Genomic DNA, 21,911 nt, shown 5'->3' with positions numbered 1-21,911 from the left:
GATTAGCAAAGGGTTGTGCTCCTAAAAGGCCTCAGAAATACTTATCAATGAAAGATCTTACGTCACTAGTGAAGAAGATTATGGGGCATTTGCCACTTTAAAAGGGACTAAAACGAAACGAAAAGCCAAGGCTCCTCTCTTATTCTGTAAAAGCTTCTGATTTGGTAAATCAATCCCATCTCTCATAGTTTAATTCATACTCAAATTTCTTGGTAACTAAGGCTCTCATGAGTAAGTACCCTGATATGATTGAGGGGGGTGGGATAAAAAGGGTTTGGGGCTGCTAGAGCGATCCAGAGAATGAAGAAATTGTCCTCCGTAAAGAAATCTATTTGAGTTTTTCCCTTGAGTTTTCCAAATTGTTCCGACTGTGGGGCACCCATAGGACAGACCCCAGATGCTGGTACTTGGTTGGCTGCTGGCCGCTGTGTACTCTGAACGCAGCAGCTAGAGCCCCAAGCTAAACTTACCATTTTCTGGCTGGTCCTTGATGTCAGCGTCACTTGGCTGGCTGGGACTTTCAGATTGACTTGAATCTGAAAAACATAAAAATACAGCCAAAAATTACAGGGTCTGCGAGTGAAAGCGGATCAGAGGTGCCAGAATTTCTCAAAAGGTTCAGCCTATAAGGAGAACGTTACAAGAAATGACATGATAAATGAAAGAAGGAAAGATGGAAAAGAGAAAAGAAAGGGTGAAAAGCAGCAGCTGTGCCTTTAGGGAGGACGCTCGATTTTGTTGACACCTCCAGCGGTGCTTGGTCTGTGCCAGCTCGTATCTAGAAACTCTTCAGAAACCATGCTCTTAAGTAGAGACCATTTCCAAACTGCTCTTCGCCATTATTTATACACTAGAGTCTGATAAAGACTTCATCCTTCATTACACACATCTGAAGCTTGATTCAGAACATAATAAAGTGTCAAAACATATTTTGAAGCTGGTATATAAAAGCAACCCAAACAACAGTAACAAGTTCTGTTGATATTTAGTTCTATATTCCAGCAACAGACTACGCAGACTAACACCATTAAATACTAGAGTTCTAATATTCTAGTGCATTTACTGGAAATTACTTGAAAAGTCTTTCCAAAGGTATAAGTTTATCTCCCTTTGTAAGTTTTTTTTTTTTTTTTTTTGTACTAATGCATTTGAGAGATCTGAGACGCGCTTGTTAGTAAAAACAGGTTCTCGAACACCTTTATTGAATTAAATTTATTTTCCATTTAAAAAATATAATCAGATTTTCAAACTAAAAATTAACTCAATTTAATTTCTAAATGGGACAATTTAATATGAAGTAACATTTAATTTTAAAATTAGATAAAAATTAAGTTAGATCAAGAAAAATTCACAGAACTAGAAGCAAACATATTTATGATATATTTTTTGTGGGATGAGATAGGAAAATCAGGCAAAATGTTTCAAGCGGAAAATTTTTGACATAAAGTAATTTCTGAGACTTGAAACCATTTACAACATTATTTTAAAACAAACAAATTTTAAAAAAGATAGAAACACCTCTATGTCTCTGGGAAGTCTGGATCTTGCCTTTACCTTGACTTCACAGGGTTAGAATTAGCTGTCTGAAATTTGACCACATTTCTGCATGAAGTTCAATGCAAGATCAAAAGGTCATGACACCTAACTGTGATTAAACTGAAAATATTACTTTTACTGAAACAGAGTTATAGTATCAACATCCTCTCCTGGAGAAATTGCAGAAAGAAGTAGTACTACTCGTGACCTTAGGTCTAAAAATGCTAATTTATTTTAGAAAGGTTCCCTGCTTTTAAGCAAATGAAGATTTTAATTATATGAAAGTACTATAAAGGAAACGTCTATTTTTAAATTTTCAGATAATCTTAACCTGGTAGATATAGTAAAAATTCTACGTGGATTCAAAGGTTCAAACAAAAGATGTGAAAAGGTGAATTTTTATTTAAGTCTGGCAAAGTGATAGCTTTTACCACCTTCTAACAATTGCATAGTGAAAACACAAATAAAAAGCATTGTATTTCAAAAATCTTTAGAGAAATCCTTAAGAACGAACTACAAAAGTACATACGAGACCTGCACAAAAACTGGAAAATGTAAACAAATTTATACTGACCCATATTTGAAATTTTAACTCCATAAGTTAACATTACTTTTACAGCAAACAACAAAAACATATGGCACGACTAGCTTCTTTTTCTAAGGAAAGGTAACTGTAATTTTACCATTAAAATTATAAATTAAATATTCTGAGACGTAATTCAACTTGGGTTTGGAGGAAGACATAGCTGCATTATTTTTTTTGTTGTAGGGATTTTAAAACGATTAATATTTATAACTAAATTTAAAGTAAAATACGATCTAATTTTGATATTCGGAAAGTTAAAAATTTTCCTGATCATGTCCCAAAATACATATACAAAAATTTTGCCAAATAGAACATTTTCTTTGGACTAACACTAGCAAACCTAAGTTTCCATATGATAGCTTAGCCGATGTTCTACTTCGAGTTGCGGCATCTTTTTGATTAATCACTTCTCCATGAACAAATGGGGAAAACAGGTTTTTTTTTTTTTTTTTTTTAAATCTCACCTAATTTAGATATACAAAGCTAATAATTTTTTTCTGACATTTATCCGTTAATATTAAGTCAAAAAGAATATGAAAGAACCAAAATATTTTTTTTTTTTTTTAGAATCTGAAAGTGGACTTCTTTGTTCTTTTTACTTTTCTTTTACGTTTGGATTGCCACCCTATCTTTACAGAAATATAACATGGTTATGGAAAACATGAACAGCAACAAAAGATGGATACAGGTAGGTTCAAAGAAAGTTTAAACTTCCAAGCTACAGGAAAATAAACAGTAAACAACTGAGCAGCAGGAAAACACTCAGGGCTGGTCTGCAAGGGGCCGCAGCGCTCTTGTGCATGCTCAGATACAAACAGGGGAGGAGGCATCTAGCCAAACTGAGAACGGAATTTAATTTCTCCAGTTTTATTCAAAAGCTGGAGACACTGTTATCCGTTAGAGGACTGCATACTAAAATACACCATTCTGATAAAGGATTGGCAAAGCCAACATCTAGAAGAACATTTAAATGATCTACAAACTTCAATAATTATTTTCTTCCCTGAGCTGTTTAATACCATTGCTTATTAAGAAGGAACAAAACTACACAGTCCCATTGCTATTCCATACTGAGTATGCATGGGCACTTTCTCTGGTATTGCAAAGGTCACCAAGCAACCAACCAATCAACAATGTTAAGAATGGAACCAGCTGGATGACCAGAATTACAAATTAATTTCTATTCATACATAATTGATACAAATGAAAGATCTCTTTCTTAAACATTTGCTTTAAAACACTATTATGAAGGTTAGCAATTCATTTACTTTTCCCTTTTACATACTTGACAGCGATTTGTCAGAAGCCAGGTAACTTTATGTTTTACATTTTGCAGACGATTATCACCTGGTCAGCTGATTTCTACTACCTGAAATAATTGGAGGCCCCATAAAACAAACCCAAATAAATATAACTGGAAGACCTTCTTCTATCTGAGTCCCCACGGTAGTGCGTTTCTCTGATTCCCTTGTTGCAAGTCAGAATCGCTGCATATTACAATCAAGAGAATATTATTTAGAGTGTATTTAAATGATGGAGTTGGAAATGCTATTGTAAGGAAGTACATTAGAGTTATCAATATTTTTTCCCATCTGGGGGTCTGCTTTTTGTTTAAGGAAGCTTAGACTTCAACCTAGCCTTGAAAAGCATAGTTTCTTTGGGTTTTTAAAAAATTTATGAGCAGAAATTTAAACCTAAAATAGACAGAGTTTGCATATAGGAGGCTGGGTTAAGACCTCTTAATTGAACTGGTAGCCATCTATCTATGCATTTTTATGGCGCCTAAAGCTATATTGCTGAAGTGCTCAGACAAAGATACTTCACTATCAATATAATCACTGGGGAAAGAAATAAAATAAATCTTAATGCTTACATATTAGTCTCTGCTTCCATAAATGTGTGCAATGCAAGAACAAAAACCTTAGACTGGATTTGCTGCTTATGCATATTCAGTACCCCCAACCTCACACTTGCTCCGCTTCAGAATGGGACCTCAAAGTGTACTGCTTTTGGAAAAATGAGGAATGACAAAAACATGCCATTATGGTAAAACTGATCAGGCAAAAATATAGACAGCTTTTCCATGTATTTGTCTTTTGGCACAAAGCAAAGATGGAGTATTGTTAAGTCTTCCCTGCCCTCTACCTAAGTTTCACACCTTCTCCTCTCTAGTCCTTCTCTCATTGTACATGTACATCTTCATGGTGGAACCGGTATTATGTTGTACTAAAACGATTTTAATTTCTCTTCTATGAGAAGCTGAGTTCCTGAAGAAGAGTTCCTTTCTTACTCTTTTCTCAATCCCTAGTACCTTTCACAGGGTGCCTGGCTCACCAAGGAGCTCAGTTTAACTGCTGAACTCAAGAGGTGAATTTTTTTTTAGCGTTGCATTTTTTTAAATTGAGGGGCAGTGCAGATAACATAAAATTAACCACTTTAAAGTAAAAAATCCAGTGGCAGCTAGTGCATTCACAATGGTGTAAAACCACCACCTCTACCTAGTTTCAAAGTATTTTTGTCTCACCAATAGGAAACCCTGTACCCATGACTGAAAAACGTGTATTTTTACTTGCCGCTCAGCTTTCTACAACTGAACCACTGCCACTGAATGACAAATACACGAAGCTCACACTTACAGGGAAATGGAATTTTATTGAATAAAATGAATAAGGACGGCAGAAAAGTCCATTATCTCTGCTTGATGTGCTCCTTCTTGGGGGCTGGCAAGGGAAAGCTAGGCATGCCGGGGTGGTTTATGGATGGGAAATCTTCCACACTGCTTAGAAACTGCACACACCACTCCTATGACCGACTGGCCCACACACCCCATAGGCTCCTCAGGATAAAAAGCTGAGGATGGTTTCTGACACATAGGAGACCTTCCAGAAATGCGTGCAGCCTAAAATAATGAATGACAGAGGAATATTTCACACACTAAAAAAATATAAAGACAAAAATCCACCACATTCTGATGTCCGAGAAATGCCTCAAAATCCTAACAACAGCTGTTGCTGAAAGCTGATAAAGGAAGGGCAGACTTGCAGGGGTGAAGAATCCTCTGCACCCTAAAACAAACCAATATTAAGTCCTCTTCAGTCAACATGATATCAATGAAGTCTGCAGACCATAAAAGTACAAATTCTGGCCCCACTAGAAAAATAATTTAGCCTAACTTGCAACCTCCCTTCGTGCATACTGATTTGGTTAAAGTTGCCGAAGTTCGAAAGGTCTTTGTTAGAGTTCTGTGTCCAGTTTCAAAGCTCCCAAATTAGAAGGGATATGAAGAAGCCAGAAGGCATCCAGAAACAAAAGTAAGTCAAGTGAAAGAAATAAAGTGAAAATTCCAGCCAAAAGAGTTGGAGCAGTTTACAGTGTGAAAAAGAAAAGCAAAGGCAGGAATGAATACATTCCCCCTTCAAATAAATGAAGAGTTACCCACATTCCCGGGGTAAAAGAAAATAAGGAATAAGAGTAATTACACTCTGAATATAATGAATTGTTACCCTATACAATCGTAGCCCTTTAAAGATCTTCAAAAATTAGACAAATTTTTGTATGGAAAGACGAGTACTTTGCAAAAGAGTCAGGTCAACAATTTACCAAGATTCGTTTTTCTGCATCTACAATGTTATAATGGAAAAATAATTCTACTTATAATTAGTATGACAAGGTTTAGAATTACTCTGTTGATCATCTGGTATCATAACATGTTTATTAATGCATTTACATTATTATTAATAAATATGATACCAGATGATCAATAGTAATTCTAATAATAGAGTAATACTTTTAATAATAACAGTAATTCGAAATAGAGTAAATCTAGAAAATCAGACTATGATAGTCACATTTTGCTTATCAGTCTCATAACCGCAGCTATAGAAGAAATGTTAGGGTAATACTTTACAATATTTATGAACATCGTCTAATTTTTTCCAGGATCACCATGTCTTTAAAGACTGAGATGTGAGGAAATATTTGAAAAACCTTTATTTGAGAATGCAGACTGTCAGACTACAGGTGTACATATGTATATACAATTTGCAGCTTAAGTGTAAACATTGATGAACACGACACCATCAGCTAAATATAATATTATCCATCAGGGTCTAGCAAAGAACAAACAGAAACCTGTAACATCATCACTAATCTGTACCATTTAAAAATATGCAATTATTATTAGCCTTTCCATAGAACGGACAAAATCCTTTCAACTCAGTGAATAATCACAGTAAATAACCAAAGCCTCTTCACATTTTCTTTAAAAGATTTAATGCTAAAAGATGTAGACAACTGTGGCACACTTGATGAAAAATTAACATACACTAACCTAATTTTTTAAAACAGATAAATTATGAGGTGATTCACACCATCAAAGTTCTCTCAGCTTTAAAAATGGAAACATTCCATGGGTTTATTATACGAGAAGTCCATCTTTACTGCATTTAAAATACAAAATTTCCTCTCTGTAACTTTCCCGTTACAATAGAATTGAGTGTGTGTATAAATGTGTTTGCAGGGTAACTACAGGAATTAAAGTGTGCATAGCAAGTGTTTCTTTAGCAAAAGCGAGATGGAGACATGTAGCGAAGAGAAAACCCTAGGTCCAAAAGGACCAGGGTAGTTTGCTATGTTGGTCCTCCTTTCCTCTAATCCTGATTCGGACAGAGAGAGAGGACTGTGTTCATGCAGCAGTGACTTGGAAGGGCTCCACCAGACCACCCCGGGAGCTGCCACCTGCTCGCAGATCCACCTCTTAGTCACTCCCGAGTATTGCATTTTCAGGATGTACTTAAGATTGTTACGTAATCTAGGTTATTACCATTTTGTTTCTCAAAACTTAAAAAAAAACTGCCTTTGTGAAATATTAAATTTGCAGGAATTCAATTTTTTTTTTTGGCATTAATGCTGGTACACAAGGCCCATCTGTTTAGTCAGGACTGTGTATGATGATAAGACCGTTTAGGTTGAAGAGGGATTCAACTGTCTTATCACCTACTCAGAAATATGTTATTTTTCTATGTGTACAAGGAGGTTGCAGAATGATACAGTTTTAACACGTTGGAAAAAAAATAAAATGGCTCAACTATTGTTTTATGACAGTGCAGAGGAATCATTTCTAAGCTCTAAAAATGACAAATTCAGTCACTCTGTAAGTAATGACTAAATGACTCAATCTTTAAATCTTCAGTATTCACACGAGGCTAATTTCAAGGAATGATCAGCTTTCTCAGGGAAGTTATAAATAAAGCCAACGGTAAAAAGTTGGTGATTATAAAAGATACGCACCGATGATACTTTAAGACTAAATTTATAATTTCTCTCATTTGCTTTGACAAGATTCTATGGCTGAAATAAACTGAAATGTTTAGGTAAGCATCTGGATTTTGTTTTACCCATAACAGGAGCTGCACTGACATGTGATGGTGTCCTGTTGACTAATTCAGAACTCAAGTCATTTGAGTCGACCTTGTCACTGCCTACTCCCATGTTAACAAAACCAAAAAAAAAAAAAAAAAAAAGTTGCCATCGAGTCGATTCTGACTCAAAAGAGCTACATAAAAAGTCATCACTATAAAATTGACTGAGTACCAGAATTGTGCTCAATTTCCCCTTTAAGTCACCTTTTTCACAAACAAAATTAACTGTAGCACTAGGTTCTTAGAGATCCTAAACAGAATAACATACTTAAAGTGTATTCATACAGTTATCTGTACAACGTAAAGCAGGATATTTCCTTGTATAATTTCATGTCATCAAAATAAATAAGTCAAAATGCAAATGATGCGTATTTGAGCTGTATTCTCTATGCATTAACGTCATGTATCTGCATGTCTGTAAAGAACTCTATGAAAATACTCCAGTGTCCCCCACTGAGGGTAATCATGCTATTTCAGTTCAGGTGACATCATGTAAGTGGTAACTTTCTCTCCATTCATAATTCACTATTGAGAGCAGCATGGAATGGTAGAAAAAAGTGCCACCAAAACCTCAGCTATATAATTTAATTGCTCTGAATGTCAGTTTCTTCATCTGTAAAATGGGGACATTAATGGCTGTTTTGCCTAGCTTAACAGGATTGTTATGTGTATCAAATAAAATAATGCAAGAAAACTTGGTTTTGAAATGATGACATGCCAAATAAATGTACATTTATCTCCACCATAGAGGTTTGCCCACCTAAACAAATTTTTTGCTTCTTTTTAAAAAATCAATTCTAACCCACACATGATGTGATTCTGGTATAAAACATCAGTATCATAGACCTGGTGTTAAAAGAAAAGGTTCTTAATTCCCATATACTGGGAAAGAGATTATCTCTGATAATGGAAATGTAAATCTCAGCTTGCCGTTGTTTATTCCAGACAGACATTTGTGTGTTAAGTCTGTTTATCAGGCAACACTTTGTCTAAGCCAGGAAGTAGTCAGTCTTTGTAACAAGATGTATGCAAATGAATTTCCCATGAGTCTCTGCAGCAAATTGTAGCAGGGGAGAAAAAAAATTCCTTGTTACTTTACCAGCAAGAAGCTACCTCAAAAGTAGACTAGAGACAAGAGAACTCTGAGCTAGACTATGCTGATGAGTTTAAATGAGTCCTAAACATGTGCTCACAGTCTGTTGCTGGTTATTCTAAGCAGTCTTTGTGCATTACATCTGTTTAACCGACAACACTCTTTCTGGGCATTCAGGCTTTGTAACCTGTGTGAAAATGAACAGTGACCATAATCCCTTGAAATAACCTGTCTAAGGCACAACTCCAAACCTCCTGCCACTTTAAGAATCCGCACCAATAGAGGCTCCCACGAGATCTTGGAAACTTTTAAAACACACTCAGATCAAACTTTTTGTCCACCTTCTGTCTGAAATAACTTTTCTACACTCACTAGATTATCTAATGGCATGACAGATTTGTGAAAGAACGGTGAATTTAATCATGCAAACTGAACGGATAAATAAAATCTATACTAACAGCTCGCTATCTAATGATCAAAAACATGGAGCTTTTAAAAGAAGATGATTTTATACTGTAATATAAAATTACTATTCTGTAATTCTATTATTAAAGTATTTATCCTGGAATCCTCTTCTTTTTATTTTTAATCCTGACATAAACCACTCTTTTTTAAAAAAAAAAATCTATACATGAACAGTTGAACAGGATATTTCTTTTCTTTTTGTTTCTCTTGTTGGTTTTCTACAAGATTTGGAAATCTTACCAAAAGAGTCAAATTGGTTTAACCTGTCTTCCTAGACAAAATAAACACTTTAAAACTCTACTTGTTTGTATTCTCCTCAGTGGCGCTGTATGCATCAGCAGCTAAAAACAAAGAAACTTTTAGCTGCTCAGACAAGATGCAGAAGCTTCCCAAACAACAATGCATGGGAGGGGGCAATGGATTGAAGGGAAGGTGGGGGTGGGGAGGTGTTCAGAAAGTCTGACAGTCCATTCAATATAAGGATGATGGCTATAATGCATCCAGGGTCCCCTTGCTAATTAAATATGCATTGGCACAGTTTTGATCGATGCAAGCCATGGATCAGATGACACACCTGCAAAATCTTGAGCCCAGAGCTCCCAGGAAAAGGGAAAATACAGTCTTGTCCCCTTATCTTTGTTTTCAAAGGCTCTCAATTTCTGTGCTTAGATATCTAATTTAATTCTCTCACCCCTCAGCAAACTGGATTAGGAAAGTCAATACTGCCTTTGTGCATGGACAGGAAAACACAGCTTTCCTTTTATTCAATTTAGCTATGACCTTTAGACAAAGATAATGACAACTGTCTAAAAGTAAGGTGAAGGCCTCAAGAAGAAGACCCCCAGAACTAAGGCTCCCCTAGGAATTTTGGATGACAAGGTGCTGGGGTTTACTGTGACATTTTCCTGCCTGGTAAGGAAAAAAGGAGGAAAGGGAATTAAAAAGTGGTGATGGGGAGTGTGGGTGGGGGTGAAGGAGGGAGCACATGGTGGAAGAAATTTAAAACCACTGAAAAAATGCTCAAAGTCTCAAAAATCAACTGGGCCCTCTATAACTATATCCAGAAAATAATTTCCTGAAAGGATAGGAAGGAAAATGGCATAGTTACAATTTGCCCAAAACATGCAGACACCTTAATGAGAAGGTTGTCGATTCTGTGGTTTGGTAAATCAGGATTTTTTTTTTTTTTCTTTTCCCCTAAAGCATGTGGGAAAACAAGACTGTCCACGAGTGTGTTCATAAATCTCACCACTGGCAAATGATATGACAACTAGAGATTTTGGACAAGTCTGGGATTCTGCAAAGTTCACAGCACTGCTCCTAACCAAAGGGGAAAATGATACCGGATCATTCTCCTGAAAAACAGCACTGGTTCCTTTCTAACTTCTTTGTCTTTGGATCTACCCACTCCATTCACTGACTCATTCACTCAGCATCTAGTCTGTGCCAGGCACCCTGTATACGTAGAGATACAAAATGAAAAAAGGCACGGCCCCTGCCCTCAAGGAGCTGTCAATCAATCAGGATAACGATAATAAAATCAAGATTCTGTGACATTCCCTCTTGATTAAATCTTGTTTCCGGTGAAATTAAGGTAGAGCAACACGGTGTGTGCACATTTGAAATTCCTTTTATTCTTTTTACTATTAACAGCAATCAGTACCACCAAAAGTAACTTTGGAACAAAATCTATAGTAACCTGAATACTAACTGTTGGAGTCATGGTTGGGGTAAGCTTCTCTAGTAAAATATAGAGAGGTTTAGACAGTCCTTTCAAGTGAGATATGGCGATATCACTGCATAGTTAGCATGACTGGGTATGGCAGAGGTCCCTGGATAGCACAAGCAGTCTGCACTTGACAACTACCCTAACAGTTGGTGGTTCAAATCCGACTCAGTGGCACCTCGGGAGAAAGGCCTAGTGATCTGCTTCCATAAAAAGATTAGTCAAGAAAATTCAATGGAGCAGGTCTACTCTGTAACACATAGGGCTGCCTTGCCATGAGTCAAACGTGACTCTCCAGCAACAGGTTTGGTTTCATTTACTTGGTTGAGTATGGCATAAAAAAATCAAACCAATGTTTAAAAATCAGATTTTTCCCCCTTAGGAACAATGTCATAATGCAGAGTTTTATTCCTAAACAGAGCTCATTGTGTACAGTGCAAAGGGCAAAGGACTTGGTATTAGAAAACTTGGGTTTGAGTCCCTGGTTGGCCCTTTATATTTGCTTTGTGGAACCGTGCAAACCCCTTCACCTCTCTGAGCCTCAACTTACTCATCTTCCAAATACCTGACTCTCAAGATAATAAGGATTCAATGGCATAACTTATAAAGTGCCCTACAAATTAATTCTCTAACTGTACACAGTATGGAAGCAGGTGTTCTAAAGTATATAAACTGATTAAACGATCACACTATTTACTTTTATTTCCTGCCCCATTTTTACTGCCAGATAGTACAGTATCTGTAATGCACTGCTGTTGCTGTTAGCTGCTGTAGAGTCGGCCCCCAATTCATGGACAACCCCATGTACAAGGGAACTAATGCTTCCCAGATCTGCACCATCCCTATGATTGGTTGCAGGTCAGACCATCCTGATTCAGAGGGTTTTCACTGGCTGATTTTTGGAAGCGGATCACCAGGCCTTTTTTCATAGTCCATCTTAATCTGGAAGCTTCGCTGAAACCTGTTCAGAATCATAGCAACACTCAGTAGGGACTAATAAATGTTTGTTGAAATGGAATTGAAATCAGAAGGTAAAAAACTAGCTCCTTCAGGGCTATGAAATACAGCAGGGCCTATCTTAGGAGACGTCAACAGGTGTCTTTGGGTGGATTTTCTGGTTTTGGGGAGACTACATGACTAAAGGAGCCCTGGTGGCGCAACAGTTAAGGGCTCAGCTGCTAACTGAAAGGCTGGCAGTTCAAACTCACCGAGCAGCTCCATGGGAGAAAGACCTGGCAATCTGCTCCCGTAAAGATTACAGCCTAGAAAACCCTACAGGGCAGTTCTACTCTTGTCACACAGGGTCACTATGAATTGAAATCAACTGGACAGCACCCAACAACACATGACAATAAGGTGGTATATTCCATGCTGTGAGGACAGACTCTAGCAGTCAGAAGACCTGCTTTCTGAGCCCTATTACCCATTTTTCCTTGAACATGTAAATTCTCACCTCTCCAGGCTAGAACTATTATGATGAGAGGGAGTTAGATGTCATGTAAAGGTTCCTTCCATCCCTACTGCTTTATTTTTAAAAGAGATCATTAGAATCGAATTGTTGGTCTTTTGACTGCATTTAAGGCTGGGATGGGGGTTTCATCAAAAGGCACTGGGTGATATTTGCTTATTTGCTGCTGACCATAAGTGCAATTAGAAATAACATGAGTGCAATAATCATTATACATCAAAGACTGTCTCTTCTTTACTTTATAAATGACCGCAAATAACCCACTAAGAGTTGTAAATGCTTATCTTCAGTGACTTTGCCAACCCCTAACCACAGAAGCCCATAAACAGTATTTTCCCTTTATATCTTAATCCTCCATGTCATAGAGGATACCAGAAATATTTGTTTTTTAGGAGCTACTGAATACTGTGTCTTCAAAGAATTTAGTCTAGGTCCTAGGTTCTAGGTCCTGGACTTTAAAGAATACTTTTTAAAAATAGTCAAGATATACCTTCTATATATTTAAAATAATGTGTATTCAATTTCCACATTGACAGTATTTTTCCCCCAACAACTTGGTTTCTGAACCTAAACATTTTTTTTTAATAAAAAATTTGCAGGAATATAGGAAGTTATCTTTCATTTGCTCAGCTAAAAATGGTCCTCATACTTCCCATATTATCATAATAAAATTTAAATATCAATAAATCATCTGATTCTTTACAAATTTACCGCAGCCTTTTACAAGTGGAAATAGCTGTATGTTTTTTTTTTTTTGCTTATTGCCTTTATGATAGATAGAATGATTTAAATGCACTGAATCATTTCATTTTTAAGAGTTGCAATTTAGATTTTATCATGGCTTTCTCCTTGACATATGCAGTGCTAAGTTATTTAAAATTAATTGCAGTACAATATTTTTAAATTTCTTCACATGGTGCTAATCTCAAGTGCTTTGGATGTTTGAACCACACTTGGAATCCATTACATTCTGTGTGTCTTTATATTATGGAGTAGGTGAATATGCTAAAAAGATTAGCCAGTGATTCTCCAGTGAACTTTAGTCTATAACCAAAGCTATACTGAACTATAAAATTTTTAAAAAGTGTGTGTTGATACAAATGAGAAAACGGCGAACTTCCTACATTACAAGGACAAAAACAAACCTAGATAACTAAAACACATGAATTAGCTATGTAGTTTTGAAGTCCTAAAACGCTTTCAGAAACTCATCATAGATCATGGGGTCCTACCCACTCAAACCCAGTTCAGTACCAGTTGACCTTATGTGCTCTTACCTTCATCAAAAGTTCATGTTATCTATTATTTTTGTTTTCATTTTAGGAAGCCATTGCTTTCTTTTCTGTGGCTATGTTAGGGGGAGGTAAGTATTTTCCATTTTGGTAACTCAGTATGGGTGAGTAATTTGCTTAGTCATAATCCTAAAATTAAATTATCTCCCATACAATGACTAGTAATTGTTGGTGTAGGATTAGCCAAATGAACTATCTTCAGGATGTGCTTAAAAAAATAAAAAAGCCTGTTAGTTGTCACTTGTATTTATTTTAATAGAAGAGTCATCTTTGCTACAGGGTCTCTCTCTACTACAGACGCTATTTCAACAGCTTCTCATCAAAAAGTCTAAATGGGTGACTGGAACTCTACTCACACTTCAAAAATCAGTAAGGATCCCTCACTCAGAAGAATGTCTAATAATTAACATTTCACAGGAGGAAGAAGCTCATCTATTTCAGTCCACCTTCCTCCCATTTTGTTTGATCACCTACTGTACGCAAAGCATTGTGACATTTTATTCAGTCCTGAGGGAGCTCATAATGTTCACTAAGAATTCTACTCACTCAACTCTATGTCATTTATAAAATTGTACGCTATTTGTCTCCTAAGAATAACCACACATGCACAGCCACTACCCATCAGCCAGTGGAGGCTTACATGTTGCTATGATGATGAACAGGTTTTAGTAGAGCTTCCAGACTAAGACAAACTAGGCGATCTACTTCGAAAATTTGCCAATGAAAACTGTACGGATCACAATGGTCTGATCTGCAATTGATCATGGGTGCAGCACAGGACCAGGCAGAGTTCTGTTCCACTGTACATGGAGCTGCCATAAGTTAGGGGCCAATTTGATGGCAGCCAACAACGAGAGTAGTTGCTTATCCCCATGTCTACTTCTAGCTGGTGGTAACATGGAGTTTCTCTAAGTTAGAACTCCTTACAGAGTCTATCAAAGGAGGAAGGGGAGGTAGAGATTTCTGCAATTAGGAAATGTCTTATCTGTTTTATATTCAACAATAATTTTAAATCTCTCAGCCACATGGTTTTTAAATTTTTTGGTCATATTACTGAACATTTAGATAAAGGATTCTATAGAAGAATCCTGATCAAAAGGGAAAAAATGAGCAACAGACTGTCAAATTCTCATGGAATTCTGACTTTCTGGAGCCACTGAGGTACATGACCCCCTGACACTATTACCATGAGGAAACTTTTAAACCTTGAATTGAACCTATCTCCTGAAGTCATCTTTGAACCAAATAATTGCTCTTGTTGTTAGGTGCCATCAAGTCAGTTCCAACTCATAGTGACCCTATATACAACAGAAGGAAATACTGCCCCGCCCTGCTCCATCCTCAAAATCCTTGCTATATTTGAGTCCAGTGTTGTAGCCAATGTGTCAGTCCATCTCACTGATGCTCTTCCTCTTTTTTGCTGACCCTCTGCTTTACCAAACACGATGTCCTTCTTTATGGACTGGTCCTTCCTAATACCATGTCCAAAGTACATAAGATGAAGTCTTGCCATCCTCCCTTCTAAGGAGAATTCTGGCTGTACTTCTTCCAAGACAGACTTGTTCGTTCTTCTGGAAGTCCATGGTATATTCAATATTCTTCGCCAACACCACAACTGAAAGGAATCAATCATTCTTCAGTTGTCCATATTCATTGTTCAGCTTTTGCATACATAAGAACCAAATTAATAGTTACGCCTAATTAGAAAAGAATGTCTGCATTAAGCATTATAGTCTTTTAAAGATCATCTATATATGATCAAATTGACAATAACTCAAAAGGACAGATGAAAAGCTGAGGTGGGGGGCGGTGAGCTTGTGTTAATGATGGTGAAATAGTTTGGAAAAGGTTGTCGAGAAAGGTGGCACAACTTAAAGAATTTAACTGAGTCACTGAACCGTGCATGTAGATACTGTTAAAGTGGTACATGTTTTGTGTATCTTTTCACCAAAAAAAGAAGAAAACTTCCATTTTTTGGTCATGGTGGAACCCTATGTGCAAGAAAAGCCTATAGGAAAGCTCGACACCAGTATGTAAAATGAAAGCAAGCCGTTCTACGTGCCAATCATGCCCCATTTTCACACACCTCACCCCCCGCCCTACTCCTGCTGGGTTCCATGGAGCAACATTTAAACCACTGCACCAGTCACTGCAGCATCAGCTCAGCAGACCACTAACGCGGGGTTCAGGGTGATTTCAGTATTACCTCTGTCTTTTCAGATTCATAACCTTAAAACAGCACAGTAAACAGTGACCCGTAACAGTTTTTGGCTGAAATCTATGAATGTCCTTCCTAAATGCTGTATTATTTTTTGGTTACTTCAAAAGAAGGTAAAAAAATAATTATGACTAAGAAAAACAAAGTCAAAGGATAAACAATTTTAAAAAAAGGCAATAACAAAAGAAGTTGCATCCTTTGAACGGGGGATAGAAATAGCAATTTTTCAAATGAGATGAGAAATTTTACTTGCAACACCATGGGAAAAGTTACAAGTGAAGATCAGAGTTTATTCAGGGATTCAAGGTGAAATGATGGATTGCTTAGTGTCTCTGAATTACCAGGTTAGTATTGGAGGGATGGCTGGAACAATAACAGCAGAGCTTAACATGGGAACATTGTGAAAATTCCTCATCTGTAGTAGTAAAGGGATAAAGGCCCTTGTTTTATTTCCTTTGATCTAGCTATCACCTCCAAATACAGCACATAATTCCATAATCTTTTCTATTTAGTACTTTCGGAGGATTCCTTCTTATTTATTCCACCCAAATAACTTCCAAAAAATCACTAAGTTGGTTTTCATTTTCCATTTTTATTTTATATTTAACACATTATCTAATTGTTTAATGATTTCCTTTTCTCCTCTAAATGGAGGTCTGATGAAAAGGGGAAACTTTCTAAAGCCTTCGCAGACAAAGCCATAAGTCTTTACCTTACAAAACGTTCTCCTCTACACCACTGGCAGACACATATCCTTCCAACTGGCCTTCAAATCAGAATGCACTTGAATAGCCCTGTGCTGGTATTGTATGGACATGCTCAGACTTCACAGGAGAAGACTTAGAACAAACATATTTGTAAGAAACTTTACTTAAAACATTAGGTAAGAGCTGATTATTGTAACTGCTGTCAATAAGTGGTACACTTGTAAAAAGTTGAATTGACAAAATTTGTGTGATAGACACATTTACAACAACAACAACAAAAGAGTTGCTGCTGAGGCCGCTTATGTACAACCAAACACCTCATGGGATGTGGTTCCTTAGTTTGGAGGTTTAGGGTCATGGTCTCAAGGGACATCCCGTTAACTGGCCTAATAACGTGTTTATGTTTCTGTTCTACCTCCTAGTTTGTTGTGTAGCGCGCGGGGTCTTAAAAGCTTACTAGTGGCCATACAAGGCACAACAGTCCATCTCTATTCACCTGGAGCAACAGAAGAAGGAGTGTCAGGAAGAGAAGGAGGATATGGAATGTGTGGCTGACTGCCTCCATGAACAACTGCCTCCTTTGCCATGTGACCAGACGAACGGGATTGTGTCCGGCTACCATTACTGAACATTTTGATCAAAGATTCCACAGAAGAATCCTGATCAAAAAGTGGGAAATGCAGAACAGAATTTCCAATTCTCATGGACTCCAGACTTTCTAGATCCATGGAGAGCAGATGAATCCCTGAAACTATTTCCCTGAGATAATCTTTAAACATTAAGTCAAAAATACCACCTGAAGTCATCTTAAAATTGAACAACAGTTTAGCTTAACTAGTAAAAAAGGCCTGCCTTGAGCATTATACTCTTTTAAGAACTATCTGTATGGGATTAAGTTGACAACAGCAACTCAAAAGATTATATTGGAACCTTAGGGTGCTGTGAGTTTATGTTAATGAGGGAGGAACAACTCAGAAAAGGAGGGTGAGAATGGTTGCACAACTCAAAGAATGTAATCAACGTCACTAAATTGTATATATAGAGACTGTGGAATTGGTGTATGTTTTGCTGTGTCTATTCTCAACAATAACAACAAAATAAATAAAAAATCTTTTAAAAAATTAGGTAAAAAGAAAATTTAAAATTAACAGAAAGAGTAGTTAACATTCTGCCAATAGTAGTAAATATAGAAATAAATTATGCAAACCATCTACAAACACTGACGTCATAATGAATAGAGGTATGCTTTAAGGACCCCGACTGAGAAATGCTGGTATTTATGTAGTACTGGGAACAAAACCCAACCTAACCAAAAAGATTTCTATATAAAGAAAAGCCATTGCTTTGCATAACCCAATCAAAACTCCCTATGGAGGCACTCTCAAGCACAAACTCTTGATTTTGATAAGCAGAAGAAAGTAGAGAACAACATAAAAAGTCCCAAGACTCAGAGAAGAAATTTGTGCAGAACATCAAATGTTACTCAACATTTTCAAGTAACCACGATATGTCAAACAGACCACATGATGCAAGTACATTTAAATATAAGTTTCTATTTCAGTTTTAAAATAAAAAAGATCAGAAATCTGAATCCGGAAAAGCAAAATCTCTTGCAGGTTTAGAAAGCATATACAAAACCTGGCAAAAGGAAACAGTGTTCACCGCCACCATCTGCTCTTGGCATGCTGAGGAAACCTTTACCAACAGCAACATTTTCTTGCATTAGAAAATCTACTAATTAGTTTTGTTGTAATAAAAAGAATAACCTTTGCATGGAAGGCAGATCACCAACCTGGCTTCTGTTGTTGTTGGCTGTACCTTACACTAGGCCTGTAACATTTCCACGTAAAGTTAACCTCCGAGCTCTCCTCTAACTTAAGGACTTTATTATTCCCTTTTTAGCCTAAAGTAAGTATTCACAAAAGAGAAGTCAAAAGTGAGAGCAACAGAGAGGAAAAGTTTTAAAGGCATTTGAGCTTAATATCCAAAAAAGGACACCAAGTTCAGAAACAGGAAATCTGGGATCTGGTATCAATTGTTAGAAGTTGGGTAAATTTGGATCTTATTCACTTCATGTCTAAGGCTACTAAAAAATGAGCTCTAGATTTCCCCTAAAATTCTTAAATTTTTTGAGTCTAAATCATTTTCTGCTAAGAACTGTATGTCCCAAGAAACTAATGATTATAAAAGAGAAACGGAGCTTCAGATATCATTGATAAACCTGAAATAAACTTGGAAATTTTATCATAGATATACTGATTAAAATATTACAATTCATTTAGCAACCAAAGCAATACAAACGCTACTAAAATTCCTTGATAATATACGCTAACTAATCATTTTGTCAGCATATCATTTGACAAATAAAACCACCAAATATTCATTAAGCACCTGCTGTGTGCCCGGAGCCCTGGTGGCACAGTGGTTACAAGCTACAGCTGCTAACCAAAAAGTTCGGCAGTTTGAATCCACCAGTTGCTCCCTGGAAACCCTACGGGGCAGTTCTACTCACAGCGACCCCTACAGGGTTGCTGTGAGTCAGAACTGACTCAATGGCGCTTAACAATAACAACAACTGTGTGCCAAGCAGGTCCCCGAGGAGTGCAAACAGCTTGTGCTCGACTGGTACCCTAAAGGTTGGCGGTTCGAACACACCCAGCGGCACCATGGAAGAAAGGCCTAGCGATCTGCTTCTGTAAAGCTTACAGGCAAGAAAATCCTATGGAACAGTTCTACTCTGTATTACGTGGAATTACTATGAGTCAGAATCAACTCAACAGCCACAGGTTTGATTTTTTTTTTTCTTTTTTTTTTGTGTTGTGCCAACCACTACTCTGAGCACCGCAGACAAAGTAGTGAACAAAAACCTGGTGAAGTTCTTGCCTCAGGAAGACTGCATGGCAGTAAGCCTGCAACCTATGGAGCTGATATTCATCCTCTGAGGATTCCATCAATTGCATGTTGTCACGCTATGCATAAGATAGTACCAGAAAAGAGAAACATGAACGCTGGTGCTCACTAAACTTAAAAATCAGCTTGAAAGTCTCTCGAGAAAATAAACTAAACGGGTACAAATATTTTCTGAAAAATTACATAGAAAATGGATGTTACATTCTTAGAAGTAAAGCAGACCACTGAGATGATTACTGTGAAAGTTTAAATATAGCTTTTCTGTTAATGATGTTTGAGGCCTCAATTACTCAAACTGGCCCTTAGCCTTGATTGAACAAATTCACTAGTTCAAAGTTCCACCTCCTCCAATCTCTTTCTTTTTCTGTAAGCACGTAGCTAAATTTTGAAACAAGACTACAACACAGGATGATCTATTGCAAATTAAAAGGTCCCTCTGCCCAGTGGCATCACTAGGGTTGATGGCACCCAGTGTGGTAACTCATGGTGTCACCGCCCCTCTCCCCCGTGATTGGGCCAGCCAGAGGACCACCCCCCCCCACCGTGGGCAGAGTGTCCTGCCCTATCCTGCCCCCATGCAGGGCCTAGCTCAGTGCTGCACAGCTCCACTCCTCCCAGCCCCCAGCCCTACCGCTGTGGCTCTCCACAGCTGCTCCCCTCTCCCATTGGCCAAGGCAGAAACCTTCCTCTCTGCTCAATGGCAGTGCCGCAGCCCACATCCTGACTGGCGGGTGATGGGGGGGTTGACATGACAAGTTACCACACTAGGTGACTCTGGTGGGGGGTGGGGGGATGGTGACAAGTTACTGCACTGGGTGACAGGTGACACCTACCCTAGTGATGCCACTCCTTTGTTTGGTCCCTCCTCCTGAAGCAGCGGCCTGCCTGCCACCACCACTGCTGTAGACCCTGGGGTCATTTTGATGTCACCCCCTTTGACAGTGTCTGGGTGTGATCTGCACCCCCCCACCCGCACCCGCCTAGTAACAACAATGCCCATGCCTAAGGAACGAGTGATGGACGATTGCAAAGTTTAATTAACCCAATGGTATTACATAAACAAGCCCATGTTACTATCCTCAACTATATGGCAACAACGTGTTGATATATTTACTCATCACTAGGACTAGTGCCCCTGGCACTATTATTAACCCTCAGTCGTCCTTTAAATACATTAATTAAAATTGTAACATATATTCAACGATTTGTATCAAATATTTTTAAAGATTTCATTCAATTTGTACAGTTCTGGCTTTGTCTTTACCCTGTTCACACCAAAACCACTCTTAGGCACACAAAGTAATTACGTAATTTCCTGATCCCTGTTAGTCACATTATACAGCACAGATCCTCGTCCTGAATTTAGAAGGTTATCCAGTGCAGGAGAGAATGAAGACAGAATCCTTTGCTTGGCAGAATTATTCACTCCTTCCTCTGGCTCCCTACAGCATTTTTACCAAGAAAGAGGCCCAGATCCTATTTTATTTCTCTCCCATCCGGTCAACAAGTTGTAAGCCCTTGAGGTCACATGGATCTTACCAGTTGCCATCAGTTGATGCCAACTCATGGCCATTCATGTGTTAGAGTATAATTGTGCTCCACAGAGTTTTCAATGGCTGATTTTTCAGAAGTAGATCACCAGAACTTTCTTCCAAGGTGCCTCTGAGTGGACAAGAACCTCCAACCTTTCAGTGAGCAGCCAAGTGTTAACCATTTGCACCAACAAGGGACCCCACGTGGATCCTACCCACCTAAAAAAAGTGCTTACACACAGTAAGTGCTCAATAAGTGAGTCTTGAATGAAGGAACACAGGGGGGAGGTGCCAGTTCTGGGCAAGAGTTTTAAGCAAGGGCCACCCCAGAGATGGTTTACACACTTTTCTATCTTCTCGCAGAAACAAAATCTAGTTAGAAAGCTAGATTTCTCAACTAAGGCTAAAATTCCTGAAACTGCTACACATAAGGAAGCAACTTCCTCTGGCTATCAGAGACGGACAAGTGTTTCACTTAGTGCTCACAACAATCCTATGTGATAATGTAATATTGGAAACATAAGCCAACAAAAATTAGAATCTAAAAGGCAGTGGATTACTCAGAACCTGAGACAATTCTGACAGTTCTCTGCAAACTCTTTGGAACCAGAGTTTACGGACATTTCCTGTTATCTGTAGCAGAAGGACAGAGTCCCTGAGTGGTGCAAGCAGTTAACACGCTCAGCCGCTAATCAAAAGGTTGGAGGTTCAAGTCTATCCCAACGCTCCTCAGAAAAAAAGGCCTGGAGACCTACTTCTGATAAATCAGTCATTAAAAACTCTGTGGAGCACTGTTCTGCCACACATGAGGTCACCATGTGTCTTAGTTACCCAGTGCTGCTGTAATAGAAATACGGTAAGTGGATGGCTTTAACAAAGAGAAATTTATTTTCTCACAGTCTAGTAGGCTACAAGTCCAAATTCAGGGCATCAGCTCCAGGGGAAGGCTTTCTCTCTC

At 37.9% G+C, this 21,911-nt stretch overlaps 1 protein-coding gene across 3 annotated transcripts in view; it reads right to left on the bottom strand.

Moving 5' to 3' along the window:
- The window catches only part of NFIA (nuclear factor I A), a 406,515-nt gene that overhangs the window by 202,672 nt on the left and 181,932 nt on the right, over positions 1–21,911 (bottom strand). For all 3 annotated transcript variants that reach the window (XM_004368998.2, XM_023730604.1, XM_023730612.1), the window contains exon 3: positions 471–536. In XM_004368998.2, the coding sequence (XP_004369055.1) occupies positions 471–536 (66 nt within the window). The remainder of the gene's footprint in view (positions 1–470; positions 537–21,911) is intronic.

The sequence above is a fragment of the Trichechus manatus genome, unplaced genomic scaffold (genome assembly GCF_000243295.1).
Source record: "Trichechus manatus latirostris isolate Lorelei unplaced genomic scaffold, TriManLat1.0 scaffold00003, whole genome shotgun sequence".
Taxonomy (NCBI): domain Eukaryota; kingdom Metazoa; phylum Chordata; class Mammalia; order Sirenia; family Trichechidae; genus Trichechus; species Trichechus manatus.
This window is presented reverse-complemented; position numbering and strand designations above follow the sequence as displayed.